Here is a 16,563-nt window from a genome sequence, read left to right as displayed (position 1 = left end):
AAATACAAATACAAAAAGCTACATGCTGTGTGCAACTCACTGTGCATGAGATATATATGGTAGTCGAATCCATACAGACTTCAAGGAGAGCTGGGGTTGACAAGGGATAAGAGAGTGAATAGGGAGAACATATTAATGGGTATTTATTTCTTTTGGGGGTGATGGAAGTGTCCTGGTATTGAACTGTTAAGATAATTGCACAACTCTTTGGATATTACTAAAAAACACTGAATTATGTACTTTACTTTTTTTTTTTAAAGCAAGAGAGAGGGGGAAGCGGCAGAGAGAGATGAAGAGAGAGAGAATCCCAAGCAGGCTCTGCATTGTCAGCATGAAGCCCCATGCAGGCCTTGATTTCACAAACCATGAGATAAAGACCTGAGCCGAAATCAACAGTTGGACGCTTAACCAACTGAGCCACCCAGGTGCCTCTGAATTATGTACATACTTCGGTGAAATGACTTTTATGGTATATAAATTTCATCTTACTAAAACTGTTATTAAAATAAGAAAAAAGGCATTGATTATATTCCAGAAAATGCTTCAAAATAAACAATTTTTATTAAAAGAAAATTTAATAAACAAATTTATACATTCAGTGAAGTCATGCTATTTTATAAACCTACAATGGTTCAGTTCCCTTAAGCCACAGTGTGCTCAAAAACCCGTATTGTCCTGTTGCTTTACCTGAGAAAGTTTCATGACAGGAATTTCCTAAGACAAAGGAATTCATCAAATAAATGCTCATAAAACTTGATTTTTCAGAGGGAACCAAAGCAAAGGAAAGGCTTCAGAGGGAAAGAGAAGGAGGAAGGAAGGAAACTGTATATGAGGGAACTTTTGCAAACATCGTAGAAACTCACAGTTCCATTGTCGTAATCCAGAAATACTCCAACCTGACCCGATGGCCTTTTCACATACTGAATTAAAGGTGGGCAGTTGGTGGAGAGAGTATACTGATTGTTTATCTTCAAAGAAAACAGCAGAAATGCTGCCTCAGGACCACTAATATCAATATCACTGGTCAAGGAGTCTTTACAGACTCCCAGAATCCAATTTGGGGAGCACGTGACATCCACCTCCCAGTAATGTTTACCGGAGGTGAAGACCTGAGGTCCCCACCTTGCAAAGCTCGCCACTCTCTCAGGCTCCCTGGACATGCCAGGATGCGTGACCCCAAGCATCACACTTCCGGTATCCTCAGGAAAGCTCATGTAGCAACAGGTGGATTCTTGCCTCAGCACATTATCCACTGCAAAGAGAGGCAAAACCGAGGTAAGTGAGTGGTATTCCCATGTACTGAGGGGCAGAGACTTTCTACCTTCTAATGACCTCTTCATTTTCCCTCCTTCGAGGAAATACAAAACAAAGAAAGAGAGTTCAGGTGGCTTAGCTCTGAAGAGCAAGAGTTGTGACTGGCTCTCTGGCACACAGAAACCCTTCAAATCATACAGAAAAAGGAAAAAAATGCAGACATACTGTGAACTGTGTGAAACATTTCATTTAATGTCAGGCTGGATAATTTATTTCAGGACATGCCTAATTTTTTTTTTGCTTTACTTCAGAAAACTCTTCCTGTGTTGCTTGTCTTTAATACTATTTAATTAATAAATAGCACTTAGCTATTATGTGGTTATTGACTGGCATATAACTGGCACTGTGACATTTTCAAATATCAAGAATCTGATAGAGATTTATATATGCCTAATTTAGAAGCTTCTGAAAAGAATATTCTGGCCTTACATGATCTGTTCAGCACCTGGACTTAGTCAAATCCCAAATTCAGCCCTCTTCTCTCTGGTGTTGGTCCACTATGTTTCAGCCCTGTTCACCCATCTCTTGCCTTTCAGTGGCTTTGAGATTGCTCTAACAACATTAAAATTATTCTGACAATGACAATTTTGGTCTTTCTCTGTCAAGTCTTTCTGATTTTATAAGTAATAAATATTCTTTGTACCATGCATGACAATCACACTTGGAGTATGGAACAAAAACTACCAATGCCAAACTTAAACTGATTGATACTCTGAGAATTAAATGCTCTATCTCTTCATAATCACATGACCAACCTGATTGCTCTCCTCTTGCTCTGTTTGTGTCAGATACAACTAAAATATATATCTTGCATTGCATATCCAGTAAAGTATAAGTTGGAAATTTTAGTCTTGATTATTGTAATATGACTATTTATAGAGAAAAGAGATAATGAGTTTGGAAAGTCATGTACTACCTTCATGTCAGAAAAACAATATTAAAAGAGAAAGGAGAATCATCCCCAAGAACCGCTAAATAAAATCAAGGCCTGACTGCCAAAGGGCTGGTTCTTACCTCTGAAGTTGTTCAGTATATCTAGGATTCCTGTGATGCTGTGAGTAGTGAGCTCTGGAATCATGGGCTGAGGCTTCTGTATCTGTACCAATTCAGTCCTGTAAAGAATGACACCAGTTAATACCTCTGGGCCAAAGCTCAGTCACACTACTGTTACAAAAGTAGCAATGTTTAATCTAAGAGTTTTCATCAGAATTCTCCATTTTGGTTTGTTGGGTATACATTGTATTATATGCTCTTGGGGGCATGAGAAATGTTACTTTACCTTTTTTTCTGAATTTAAATTATATCAAACTCCAACTTCCCCATTCTTCTCAAATATTATTCCATTTCTAAAATTACTGAGAATCATTCCCTCCTTCTATTCCACCTCAGGTAAAACAAAGATCCTGGGGTCTTACAGAGAACACAAAGTTCAGGCAAAGCCTTTGGGATTTTACTTTGCAAGTAGTCACTAATGATATATTCACTGTCTAAAAGGGAAGAGCCCATTGAGTCAGACAGCTTTGTTCTTTTCTGTCCAGCAAGAGAATCTACTTTCAGCCTGGCAGTCTTGGTCCTGAGGGTCTGACCCCCTCAGTGGGTGCCAGGAAGCCATTCCCTGTGAGGCCTTACCTACCACAGGATGTGCTATGATGAATAGGTGAGGTCATTACTACCGCTGGTAACAAAATCACACCCCGCTCCTTTCCATTCTTGGGGAACCTCCCTCTTTCTTGTCTTTTTCACCTCCAACTCTCTAGGGCAAGAGCCCCTTTTGTTACACCTTAGAAAAATTCCTTCAGTAAGTTTTTTATTGTGGTGAAGCTGGAGAGGATTTGGGAACAGTGGGTGGAATAGAGCCTGAATATCACATGGTTTTTAAGTATATTTGAATTCATCCACAGAAGAAGAAAACTGAGACCAAGGAGCAGGTCTTCAGGCTTCTTTGAAAAGAAATAGAAAGTATCCACGGAAGGGTACCTGGGTGGCTCAGTCAGTTAAGCATCTGATTCTTGGTTTCCACTCAGGTTACCATCTCACAGATTGTGGTATTGAGCCCCATATTGGGTTCTGAACTGACAGTGTGGAGCCTGCTTGGGATTCTCTCTCTCCTTTTCCCTTTCTGTCCCTCCCCTCCTTGTGTGCACTCTCCCTACCTCTCAAAAATAAATAAGCTTTAACAACAACACAAACAAAAACAACAAAAAGTGGTCACAGAGAATCATGTTAAGAGCTTAAAACATGTCCATCTACTTTATCAATAAGAACAAGCGACTCGCTCAGCAATCGGAAGTCATTAGTGGAAACTCACCTTTGCAGTACATTTCCCAAGTTCTGCAAGGAAAAACAAAAAGGTAATGATAATCATGAGAGTCTTGTTCCTTTGCTTCTTCTCCAGTTTTCTTGTTTACTTATTTAAATAACGTATTTTTTTCTCTTATTTCCCTCTAAAGAACAATCAGAGACTACCTTTATAATAGTAAACTAAACTAAACCATGACTGGCTTCTTCAGGGTATACTAAGGAAAGGAGGAGGTCAGGAAGGGGCTGTGCAGAGATGCAACACCATCTAGGTTTCCACTGTCACTCAGAGCCCAGTCTTATTGCCAAGAAGAGATCCAACCATTTACGACAACAATTAAAGCAAAGCAGAGAAATTATATTAAAAAAGTTACAGAGTCCATTAAAATTGATTGTCACATTCTACAATTCTTGCCTAGGCATAGGGCAAAATCTCAGTGTCTTCAGCAAGTTATTTCTGGGAGCAGGGGAAACAGAGAGTGACAGTGGGTTAGGGGAACATACATTGAGAATTACTCCAACAAAACTAACCTTCCTCTGGTTACAGGGTTTTTCTGAATTTGGATCATTTATCCATGTGATTAGTATTACTGATTACATTGCAACAGTTTTGCCCTAGGTTAGCTACTAAAAGGGGAAAAAAAATCACCCAAAGATGACCAGAATATGAGGAAATAAATGGTTGGACAAACAGAGCGATGGGAATCAATGAGCATCATCAGTTAGCTGAGAATAATTGTATATGCGGTTAGCATTTCAATGTGATGGTAACATTGTCCACAAAAGGATTCCTGTCTCTGAGGACAGACCCTCCCTTCTCACCTGGAGGAGCTCCAGGTCAGGCTTGTGGCACATCTCCATCAGCTCTCTGTACATTTCTTTCAGGCTTTCTTTCTGTTGGGTCATTCTGAATTCACTTTCCTTGAGTTGTTGGAAAATCTCCTCTGCCTCTTTCTCCAGTCTCTCCAGGTGGAGTTGCTCCTCCTCCCAGAGAAATAGATGCATCTTCTGATACTGTGCTTTGATCATCACTTTCCTTAAGAGCACATATTCCTGAGAAGATGGTACATGGACAGGGTTACACAGCCTCACTCTCAACAGAAAACCTCAGTCTTCAAATACTATTTCCTCGGTATTATTGAGAAAATCCTTAACAAACTGTGCCTTGTATCTCCAAATGTCTGGAATATTTGCTCGTCTTTTCTGTTCACCCTTTCTCTATGTTCTTAGACTCCCTTCCCTATTCAAATCAAACCCTCTAACGGGTCCCAGACCCTCTGGCTGTGATGCTCCCTCAGTTATTTCCTCTCTTACCTGAACTTCCTTTTCTTCTGTTTCTTTGCCTGACTTTTCTAAATGTTTAAAAATATTTATGTATACACCACACTTTACAGATCTTTAAATTAAGTTCTCTACTTTTCTTCTCAGCACTACACTATGGCTCTCCTCTTCTTCACAGTCAAATTCATTGCAATGTTTTCTTTTTTTTAAGTTTATTTATTTATTTTAAGAGAGAAAAAGAGAGAGAGTGCATGTACAATCAGGGGAGGGGCAGAGTGAGAGAGCGAGAGAGAGAGAGAGAGAGAGAGAGAGAGAATCCTAAGCAGGTTCTGTGCTGTCAGTATAGATTCTGACATTGATGCGGGGCTCAATCTTACAAACCATGAGATTATGACCTGAGCTAAAATCAAGAGTTGGATGCTTGGGGAACCTGGGTGGCTCAGTGGGTTCAGCATCTGACTTTGGATCAGCTTATGATTTCATAGTTGGTGAGTTTTAGCCCCAGGCCAGGCTCTGTGCTGACAGCTCAGAGCCTGGACCCTGATTCAGATTATGTATCTCCCTCTCCCTTTGCCTCTCCCCTGCCCATTCTCTGTCTCTTTCCCTCTCTCTAAAATAAATAAATATTTTTTTTAAAGTTGAATGCTTAACCAATTAAGTCATTGGGCGCCCTTATTGCCATGTTTTCTTAAAGTCAAATGTCTGCGAAGGTCTATCCAAACTTGCAGGGTTGGACGAAGAATACTCACATGCCATGGGCATCCCACATACTAGCATTCTTTGCACTAGCTTTTATTGGCTAAAAGCCAATCACAGTATATCTGTGATTACTGATACACCATTTGAAACTATTGCTTTTTCATGGAAAAAAAAAAGATCCTTTAATTGGCAACTTAAATGTAGCCAAAAGTATAAACCACCATTATGTCAGTCTGCATAAAAACAGAGAGAACATTTTCAGTTTTTACCTCAAATGACTGGAGTTTGTTAGTTTCCTGACTCAGATCATATTGCATTTCTTGAGCCATGTTCCATAAAGAGCCCATCCTCTTCAGAAGTTTTTCCTGCAAAATAACCATGAGCTTTAGCAACACAGATGATATTATAGATTTCATCTCCTTTCCTATGGGAAATGGCAGTGGCTGTGAAAACAGTAGTCTTGTGTTAGCATAGAGTGGCCAGATTTCTCCACATTATCTAATTTGATTCCAATATTTGTGACATCAGAGGTGACAAACGTAATAGAGATTTGAGGGTAGTCTATAGATACTATTACCCATTTCTTGAGAAATTGGCACTCAGATTTTTAAATAACCTGACTGTGAAGGGGCCACGATTGCATCTGAAGCCATTGTTCCTGGAAGTAGCCACGTGTCACAATCACATCGAACACACAGATTTGGACAATATTTCTAAGGAAATTTCCCTTGATAATGGCTCACTGTAGTTATGATTATGGAGTCCAAATTGGTCAATAACATTGAAAGGATGTACCTACATCTTGATATTTACATTGAAAAACCACTACCTGTACTATCTCCACTCACACTGACACCATGATCCTTTTCCCCATCTTTCTCTCTGACTTAGAAGCCTACAAGAGTTCAGCTTGCTCTAGAGCCATCACTTACTCTGTATTCCTCAGCAGCCCACTGTACCAGACTGTGGTCATGAGCCACATGCTCCGGTGATCCAGAGCAAGGCCCACAGATCAGGCTTTTGTTGGACTCACAGAAGAGCCCCTTTTCTTCTTTGTGTATCACACAGATCTGCTCCTCAGAGCTGTTGACGTGGTAAGCTCTGGCCTGTCTGGCAAGGGATGCCAGCCTCTTGAGTGCAATACTGGTTTTGAAGTCCGACTTCTCTGAAATTCCCCTGCACTCAGGACAGGACGTTAAAGTCTGGGCTTCCTCCCAGCAGAGGTACAAACAGGGACGGCAAAAGCTGTGCCCACAGTCAATGGTGACAGGGTCTATGTAGTAGTTCATACAAACGGAGCAGATGAGTTCATCCTGCAAGGCTTTCAAGGTGTCCAAATCCATATTTCTGTACATGTTTTTAAAAAGAAAGAGAGAGAGAGAGAGAGACAAGGTCATTCTTCTGTCCTGATGATTGGGGGTGGGGGAGGGGAAGCCTTTAGACAAAAGCTTGTCTGAGCTCTATCTAATCCACTTATTAATTTAACCCCAGAACAAAGGGCGACATGGTAAACATAAACAGGTTGAGTTTATGCTATGCTACAAATGGAACAAAAGTGTCCTCACCATCTTTTTTATTTCAAATAGACAGTGTTCTTGGGGCACCTGGGTGGTTCAGTTGGTTAAGCATCCGACTTTGGCTCAGGTCATGATCTTGCGGTCCATGAGTTTGCGCCCCACGTCAGGCTCTGTGCTGACAGCTCAAAGCCTGGAGCCTGCCTCAGATTCTGTGTTCCCCACTCTCTCTCTGTCCCTCTCCCACTCACACTCTATCTCGCTCTGTCTCTCAAAAATAAATGTCAAATAGACAGTGTTCTCAATCAGAGCTAAACTACTGCCCCTTAAACATTGGGACAAGGAGTGAAAGTTAGAATGATTCCAGAGTTGCATTTCTGAGCTGACTGGTGCAGAAGCCCATATAGCATCTCAATCTCTCCCTCCGTCTCTCTCTGTGCTGTGCTTCTCTCTCCATCACTTCATGAATGTAACACAGGCACACATGTATATACCGACACTTCATCTCTGTGCTAACAGCCTCCATGTGTTCTGTCTCCAAACCTCCTGGGGTACTTTTCTAAAGACAAATGAAATTGATAAGGTTTAATTTAAGTTTGGTTAATTTAATCCATGTTGACTTCAACTTTCACTCCTGCAACTGTTATCAGTTGAATTTGTGCTTCTAACTTTAATAGCAAAACTCCTCCTTTCAGGAAATAATATGTAGGGGCATCTGGGTGGCTCAGTCTGTTAAGCTTCCCACTTCAGCTCAGGTCATGATCTTGCAGTTCATGAGTTTGAGTCCTGCATCAGGCTCTCTGTGCTGAGAGCTCAGCGACTGGAGCCTGCTTCAGATTCTGTCTTCCTCCCTCTCTGCCCCTCTCCTGCTCACACTCTGTCTCTCTCTCCCACAAAAATAAATAAACATTAAGATTTTTTTAAAAAGGAAATAAAGTGTAAAAATTATCTTTTATTTCTAGTTTGGACAATAATTTTTCCAGAGTCAGTTCAGATCATCAGAGCATCCTCACATCTGGAACTGGTGAATGTTCAAGTCACAGTGCCAGTCAGCAACAATTAATATATATATTTTTTTTAACAAATAAAGAAGAGAATAAGCATTGGGATTTTCTTTCTGCACTAGAAAATACAGAGATGCAGTTAAGAGAAGTGTCATCAATTTATCTTCATTTTTAGTATTTCTCCATGGTGACCAATGCCACTTCTTGGGATTCCTTACCAGTTGGTTAGAGCCTTTTAAATTTAGTCTGCCTACTGAAGGTTTTAGAAAAAGAGCAAATAGGATTTTTACAACAAGGGATTTCTAATTAACTCAACACATTAAACGTTCATGTTGATGGGTATAAAGACTATTATATACATACATTATGTTGAACATTTCAGGTGTTTATGAATTCCAAAACTGCATAAAAACTGCATAAATCAACTAACACATAAGTTTAGCAACACGTAAGGTAACAGAATAAAAAATAATCAAGACACCAGGTTAATAATGCTTAACCTGGCTCAATCAGTTAAGCAACTGACTTTGGCTTACATCCTGATCTCGTAGTTCATGAGCTCAAGCCCCACATCAGGTTCTGTGCTGACAGCTTGAAGCCTGCAGCCTGCTTCAGATTCTGTGTCTCCTCCCTCTGCCCCTCTCCCAACTTGTACTGTCTCTCTCTCTCTCTCCAAAACTAAACATTAAATTTTTTTAAATAAAAAAGGAATAAAATAATCAACCTAAAGTAGCAAATATTATTATATTACATATGCTTTAGTTACATAGATATTTTAAATATTGATGTCATTTTAAGTAACTATGAAAGCTGTTTGTTTGGACAAGACCCATGCAGGACAGCAGCTAACTTGAAAGTATTTGCAGAAGAGAAAGTAGGCATGAAGATGTTCACTGTAAATTCCATACTCACCAGAGTCTACTGAGTGGTCTCACCTCTAGAAAGTCTAGAAGCTCTGGAAGGCCAGGCGCTATCAGGGTCAGCAGAAAGTCTCTGCTCCCTAAGCCTGGCAGCTGCAAATTCAGCCAGTCTACCCCAGAGTTGTGCTATTTATATGGTCCAGCCCACCTAAGGCCACGCCTTCTTCTTAAGATTGGCTATTGTTTTCAGAAAGAATGAGAAAGGGCTGATTGGATAACACAGAAAGGTATAAAAATGGCTAATCCAGGTTTGCAGTGTAAAGAAAATAACCCTTGAGACTAAAGCCCTAACGGAACCTGAACTTGTTTTGAACTTGCACAAGGTGTTCAAAAAAACATTTTAACTGAAGTAATTACTTTACTAAATGGTTTTCATTCTATAAGCTTTGGCCTCACAACTTTTTTCTTTTCAAGTTTTAATTTAAATTCTAGTTAGTTAGCATGTATGTAAAATTGGTTTCAGGTGTAGAATTCAGTGTGCTTCATCATTTACATACAACACCCAGTGCTCATCATAACAAATGCCCTCCTTAATACCCATCAGCTATCTAACCCATGCCCCACCCACACCACTCCAGCAAGCCTCAGTTTGTTCTCTATCTCTTATGGTCTACTTAACACCCCTGCCTTTCTATTTTTCTTTCCCCTTTGTTCATCTGTTTTGTTTCTTAAATCCCACATGTGAGTGAAATCATGTAGTGTTTTATTTGTCTTTCTCGGACTGACTTATTTTGCTTAGTGTAATATATTCTAGCTCCATCCATGTCATTTCAAATGGCAAGATTTTATTCTTTTTGACTGATATCACATTTTAAAAATGTTTATTTATTTATTTTGAGAGAGAGAACAAGAGCATGAATGGGGGATGGGTAGAGAGAGAGGGACAGAGATAATTCCAAGCAGGCTCCACACTCAGCATGGAGTCTCACATAGGACTCCATCTCATGACCACAAGATCATGACCGAAGCCAACATTGAGAGTCAGACACTGAACTGACTGAATTTAACTATTCATATTTTTTGTGGAATTTCCAAAGATGAGACACTTAAGATATTGTATTATACTCTTAATAGAAGACTAAGTTATTGTAACTGTAAACACAAAGTCAAGTCATTTCATCTGGATTTACATAATTCCCTAATCTAAAAGGAAACATCAACAAACACCAGCTGGTGGTAGATATTTAGCTCAGTTTGCCTATGTTATTTGACTTTATATTTTCAAGCCCACGTAAGTTGACTTCACATATGCTTTTCAGTAATCATTCTAAACCTAAAATCGACGAACTAAGATTGGAGTCTGGCATGAATCTTTTTAAAGAATAAATGTTACTCTTTAGAGAAACTTTAGGTATACAGCAAAACTGAAGGGAAGGTGCAGAGATTTTGCATATACTCCCTGCCCCTACAGATGCATAACCTCCCTCCCTGCCCCCCCCTCCTCCCCGTATCAGCATCCCTCACCAGAGCGGTGCAATATCTACAACTATTACTATTTAAAAAAAAGAAAGACTCAAAGCTTTTTTTTAAGTTTACTTACTTTTGAGAGAGAGAGAGAGCGAGAGAGAGAGAGAGAGAGAGCGAGTGCACAAGCAAGGGAGGGGCAGGGAGAGAGAAGCCAAAACCGGCTGCAGGTTCTGAGCTGTCAGCACAGAGCCTGATACAAACCCAGTCTGATCCGACTGACCATGAAATTATGACATGAGCCAAAGTCAGAGGCTTAAGCAGCTAATCCACCCACATGCCCAAAGACTCAAAGCATTTGTGATGAAATGGGTCCGTTGAGGTGTGTCAGTAATCCTCTTGACTCCACATAAACTTGCCATTTTATTGACCTCTTTGTTTCCTTCTCCTGAACAATAGATTTATGTTAATCTTAAGGTTGTGACTGACCTTCAAGAAAGGTAGAGGTTAAGACTTACACTGTTTAGCTATGCATATTCCCGTCATTCTGAGCCTTGGATTTATATTCTTACACTTATTCTCTTATTTCACTTTTTCTCTTAATCTAAACACCACACACACACACACACACACACACACACACACACACAAACACACATACACAGGGAAAAAAGTGGAGATTAATTATGAATACTCCACTTACTGATTAAAAGAGCCTTTAAGTTAGCTATGGTAACACTTTGTTATATTCATTGCAAATATTTTTCCCAGGATGCTGTTTTCATTTGGTTTACAAATCATTTACTTTGAATTTTTTTCCCAATTTTTAAGTTTAGTAGGTTTTAATCCATCTAGATAGTAAACCACACTCTTTTATTCTGATTTTATAGTTATAGTCTCCATATTTCACTGCTTACTTCATCTCAATTTATTTTGGCATTCAAACACATTTGGGATTGAATATAAATTGAACTGAATTTAAATTATATGATTAAAAATATATTTTTGGGGTTGAATACAAATTCAATTTGAATGACTTGAAAATTTTACTTTTTGGCACTGAATTTGATTTCTTTATTAATAGCCCTGTAAGTACATGAGTCTGAACCAAAGAGATGCCGTGACAGGCTTTAAGTTTCCCCTCTAAGCTAGGAGGCCTAAGGTCAGTCTCTCCGGAACCATTAGGGGGTTATACATTACCCAGGGCAGAAGAGACCACTTTGTGGTATCCAATCAGGGAAGCCCAGCTACCTCTCCCCGCCTTCCTAAGGGTGAGACCTGCAGATGGGAACTTTAGATAGGACCCTGTTACCTAATGTTAAGGTTAACCCGATAGTCACCGAACAAGACCCTGAACTCACACTGTAATTGGTTGATTTCAAAGGTACTCTAAATGTTGTAATTGGGTCCTGCCAAAAGTAACGAATGCTCTGAACAATGTGTATGGTTAAAGTTGCTGCCAATGCTGTCATACAATAATAACTGGATGTCACGATTTCTTGTAACTCCCCCTTCCTAAACCCCATAAAAACCCTACTCAGCCCTTGTTCGGGGCTCTCAGCACGGATCCACTGTGTTGGTGAAGGCTGTGAGACCAAACTTAGGCCCAGCGAGCCTAAGCCATAATAGTAAATGCCCTTTGCTTTTACATGTGTGACTCGGTCTCCTTGGCAGTTTCTGGTTTTGGGGTGATATTGAAATCTTGGGCATTTCATCTGGTGCGTTGGCCAGGAAGTCCTCCTCCCCAGAACCCCTGGGACCCCGACACGCTGGGCGTAATCGCCAGTTGGTGAGTGCACTCATTTTCTTGTTCTTCTATGTTTGAATCTTTTTGTTTGTCTGGTCTGTTGGGTGCTGGTCTCTAAGGGTCCCAAAAGAGCTAGGCAGATGTGCCACAAGAGCTTGGGGCCCATGGGATCCAAGAGACGTCTTGGACCCACAGGAAGGAGAGACCGCGGGTCAGGTCCCGCAGCACAAAGAGTGGAATTCGGGTCAGGTCCCTCGCGGGTCAGGTCCCGCGGCACAAAGAGTGAAATTCAGGTCCTAAGGAACCCCGCTGGTGGCAGCCGCGGGATCTCATCTGGGTTGGAAACGCTTAAATGCTTAAACGTTTAAACACTTGTGTCTGTTTCTCTGTGCATCTGTTAGTCTAAGTGCAATTTTTGTTGTGACTCTGACTGACGGAGACGTTTAAGAAAAGGGGGTTAGAGTCCCCCATCTGTTTTTCTATGGGAATTTGGGGTCTCTACCCCACATATTTTTCTTTGGAAAGCTCGCAAAGACCATCATCTCAATTTTGTTTTCTCCTCCGTTGGCCAGAAGGACTAATTCCTGTGGTCTGTGTCTTAACTCTGTTTTTTGGGTTGTTCTATTTTGTTTGGACTGATGAGGACATGGAACAATCTACTTTGAACCCCCTAGACCTAGTTCTAATTCAGTTCAAGGAAGTTAGGATTCAAGCTCACAATCTATCGGTGGATATCAGGAAAGGAAAGATCTCTTTTTTGCAGGAACAAATGGCCAATCTTCAGCGTTGGATAGCCAGAAGACGGGACCTTCCACCTCTCCACGCTGGTTAAAACATTTTCTTTCTCCTAGGATCTTAGTGGCCAAGAAAATTACTGCCGCCCGAGAAACCAAAAGTATTGAAGCTCTTCAGTAACATTTCTGGAGTCCCCTCCCACTCTTTGTTTCTGCACCTACTTGGGTGTGATATGCCTCCTTGTCTCCTCTCCGCCTCAGGGGCTAGGAGCAAAAGGCACTCCCAGGGACATCTAGGTTTTGGGAGCTGGGTTTGGGAGCTGGGGAGACACTCTTGCCTTTTCTCCCACCCTGAAAATGGCGCCAGAAATCTGTGAGAGTCACCTGTTAGAACCTAATATTTAGGTAAGCTAAATATTAAATGCACATGTGCTTTTGTCTGGGGTATTAAGTGGAAGCCTGGACATGACTTCCCACGCCAAGGCCATACCGAGACATCAGTCAGCCTTTTGGTAAATCTGTAAACAGCTGTTTTGTGGCCACTTCTGTACTTGTTCGTCCAGTTGTTATTGTCATTGTTTTTGGTCTTGTCTGAGGAAAGTCTATGGGAGGAAATATTATAACGTCTGGTGTGTGTGTGAGAGTGAATGTGAAACTCAGTCTGGCAAGCCTGCCGAGTGTCTATGGCAGCACTGGAACAGCTTTCGATCCTAAGTCACAATGCTAAGACCGCTATGGCTAAGCTTCACCTAAGTTCCTTCGGGACACAGCCAGATGGGTATCTGACTGGTCTCCTCATTAGAGGGGGCACCCTACCCTTTGTCTGTCTTTGTGACACCACCTCACGAGAACATGGGGTTGGGACTGTGCAGAGAAGGAGACCTTATTGGTCTGGCTGAGATAAAATCATACTGAAGGGGACGCTGACTCTCTCTGTGTTCTCTGCCTTGTAGAAGTGAGGGCTTCTCCCTCATTCATTTCCCAGGTTAACAGCTATAACTGGAGAAAAGTTTAAAACTGGAAACTCTCCTTCTCTGCCCCCTCCCCGCTTGGGAGCCTCTTCTCTTGCTCTCCCTTCCCCCATTCCTTTCTGTACCACCTGGGTGGGGAAGAGCAGGCCTGCATAACTGGCTCAGGTCTCAGGCAAGGCCAGCTTCTCCCTCTGCCCTAGGTGATAAGAAACAAAGGACCCCAGAAGTCAGATTTTTTGCACCAAATTTCCAGGTCAAAAATTAACTAGGGCACAAAGGGTCCCTGGGCTACCTGGGCTCAAGCGAAACTTATTCAGTGTTTAAGTTTAAGTTTGTTGGTTTGAAATAAAAACAGAAACTTATGTTCTATCTGAATCTGCCAAAAGTCAAATAGGTTCCTATGATCTCTGCTCCAATTTTTAACAAGTATATGTTAAAAGGATGGTTAATTTGGTCTGTTCTATAGTTTTCAAGAGTAATTGTTAAGATAGTTTTAAAGGTTCTTGGTAACTCAAAATGTTAAGGTTTTACTTGGTGATGAATTGAAACTGAATTCATTGGCCGTCTAACAAGATAAAAAACTGAAGCACAAGCCACAACGAGTGATTGGTGTATTGGTATAGGATGAGGTCCGTAGATGTTTGGACTTTTGTCTTATGGCAAAACAACTGGGGATATTTGAAACTGTTAAAAACCTGCTTTGTACTTAATTGGTTCATAAATTTACCATCTAAGAAAAGTTCTGGTATAAACATCTTTCAGTTGGTTACTAAGTCCTCAATTGGAGACTAAAGATTCAGACTGATGGGAAAAAAAAAAAAAAGCGACCCTATAGGCAGGAAATTGAGGATATGTAAGAAAGATATAAGAAACGAAAGTGCATTTTTGTTGAGGGTAAAAGAAAGTAATTTTGTCCTAAATGAGATTGGTTGTTTGGAAAGAAATGGCTTTGGAACAAAGTTTAAGGGAAAGGAAAGTTGTAGACGTTTCATGGAAGGAAATCATTGAAAAGGAATTTTATGTGTGAGGTTGAGATAAATGAAATTTTAAAGGTATATTGGTATAGGGTTAAAATTCTGCTTTTCTCTCCGTTCAAAAGACAGGTTTTTTTTCCAGACTTTTGGGCTGCTTTTGATAAGACTATGTAAATGAAGGGTTTCTCTTTTGTCAAGAAGGCCGAAATTTTAGGTCTTATCTTTATCAGGTCTTTGATTGCTTAGTTAAAACTTCTCTGAGGTTAAAAATGGTAGTTTTTGCGGAAGGATCCCAAAGGCAAATAAGATCTTTTATTGCCACTTTGGTTAAATAAATGGAGCTTTCAGATTTGTAATAATTTGTAATTCTATTTAGGATATGCTTTGTAACTTCCTAAGATTTTTAACAAATTTCCCAGTATTCAAATGGTAAAGTCTTTTGACCAATTAGGCCCTTTTATTTAGGATGCCAAGTTACTTAAAAAGCACTGTTGTATAGGTTATATTGTATGGGTAAATGCTGCAACTGCTCAAATATATGTGCAGTCCCTAAAGTTTTAATGTTTTGGTATAAGATCATTACCTAACACCTTTAGTAATCAAAATGTTAAGTGTCACTAAATTTCTTTGTTAAAGTACATCATAATGAACTCTCCTCAGATCTTTAGATTCTGTCACAGAACGTGTTTCTTCCTTGAGGGAAGTTGTAATAAGAACTTTTGGGACAAATGTGGTATTTGACATCCTTTAGATTAATACTAAAATGGGTAGAAATTTCCAGAGCTAAAAGCTACATTCAAGCTAAACAAGAATTAGAAACATGGGACTAAGTAAACTGATAAAAATTATGGTTTTGTGACTCTTGTTGGAAACATTATTGTTCCTTGCTTATCCAGATTAAGAAAAACTTCTTAGGAGATCTATGATATACAGAAATGTCATAAAGTATTTGTTTGTAATCTAGAGCATTTATCTTTTCTCTCTACTTAAATCGTCTGAAATTCAGAAACTCACAGAGAGTATTCTTTCTTTCATGGCCATTACAATTATTTGCATAAGTTCAGTAAGAATCTGTTCATTTTATAGTAAAACACCATTTAGAAATACTGGTTGTTTGACCAAGGCTTTGACTGGAATGTCCTGTTCGAGAGTCAGGCATAGGCTCAGACATGACCTGACAGCTTTGAGAAACTAAGGTTGACTTTATGGAACATGGAGCTGTAAAGCCTCGTGGAAATGTTGACTGGATACCTTGCTTACAGAGGTCCCAGCAGCCTTCCCAGGTGAGTAAAGAAGGTCACTTCCTGGCGGGGGCAGGAACTTCAGCAGATGTTGGGGACCTCGGGAAGAGGAGTTTGCACAATTTAACAGGTATTTCAGGCCTGTCTGATAGAAAGTGCTTGGCTTCGCATCTGGCCCAGAGTGGCTACTGGGAGTCCAACCTGGAGATTCCTTATAAAAGGACCCAGCAAAGCAAGCCTTATAAAATCCTCATGAACGATCTTTATTCTTGCTGAGCTTATGTAAATAATTAGGCCAGGGTTGTTAAGAATGGACACGTTCCACCAATGCATTAGTCTCTATTTGGCTGATAATGGAGGTTTTTTAGAGAGAAAAACTATGTTTCAGCAATGCACTACTGTAAATGTTATTCTAGTTCAAAGTGTCTTTAAATATTTGTTGTTGGATCTCAGGCTTGTTAG

The 16,563-nt window shown here is 40.2% G+C and overlaps 1 protein-coding gene across 2 annotated transcripts; it reads right to left on the bottom strand.

Annotated features, from left to right (window-relative positions):
- Window positions 1-613: 613 nt before the first annotated feature.
- On the bottom strand, window positions 614-6,947 carry LOC115272232 (tripartite motif-containing protein 64-like). Of its 2 annotated transcripts, XM_029915308.1 has the most exons (7): window positions 6,525-6,935; window positions 5,862-5,957; window positions 4,435-4,665; window positions 3,623-3,645; window positions 2,329-2,426; window positions 864-1,252; window positions 614-714 (listed from the first exon to the last, which is right to left on the bottom strand). In XM_029915308.1, exons 1-7 carry the CDS (start codon window positions 6,933-6,935, stop codon window positions 658-660), a joined length of 1,305 nt encoding a protein of 434 aa, XP_029771168.1. In that variant the 3' UTR covers window positions 614-657. The 2 variants fall into 2 exon arrangements, with proteins under 2 accessions (XP_029771168.1, XP_029771167.1); XM_029915307.1 differs by lacking the exon at window positions 614-714 and having other exon boundaries at window positions 762-1,252; window positions 6,525-6,947.
- Window positions 6,948-16,563: the final 9,616 nt, after the last annotated feature.

Source organism: Suricata suricatta, chromosome 11, assembly GCF_006229205.1.
Source record: "Suricata suricatta isolate VVHF042 chromosome 11, meerkat_22Aug2017_6uvM2_HiC, whole genome shotgun sequence".
Classification (NCBI taxonomy): domain Eukaryota; kingdom Metazoa; phylum Chordata; class Mammalia; order Carnivora; family Herpestidae; genus Suricata; species Suricata suricatta.
This window is presented reverse-complemented; position numbering and strand designations above follow the sequence as displayed.

Bases quoted from the DNA above. Each gene is read 5' to 3' on its own strand.
- LOC115272232 (XM_029915307.1), bottom strand. From the start codon at position 6,947: ATGTACAGAAATATGGATTTGGACACCTTGAAAGCCTTGCAGGATGAA. The intron at 5,958-6,524 runs GTAAGTGATGGC...GTTATTTTGCAG, and splicing joins GGGCTGCTGAGGAATACAGA to GAAAAACTTCTGAAGAGGAT. The intron at 1,253-2,328 runs GTAAGAACCAGC...CTCTCTTTGCAG, and splicing joins TATACTGAACAACTTCAGAG to TGGATAATGTGCTGAGGCAA.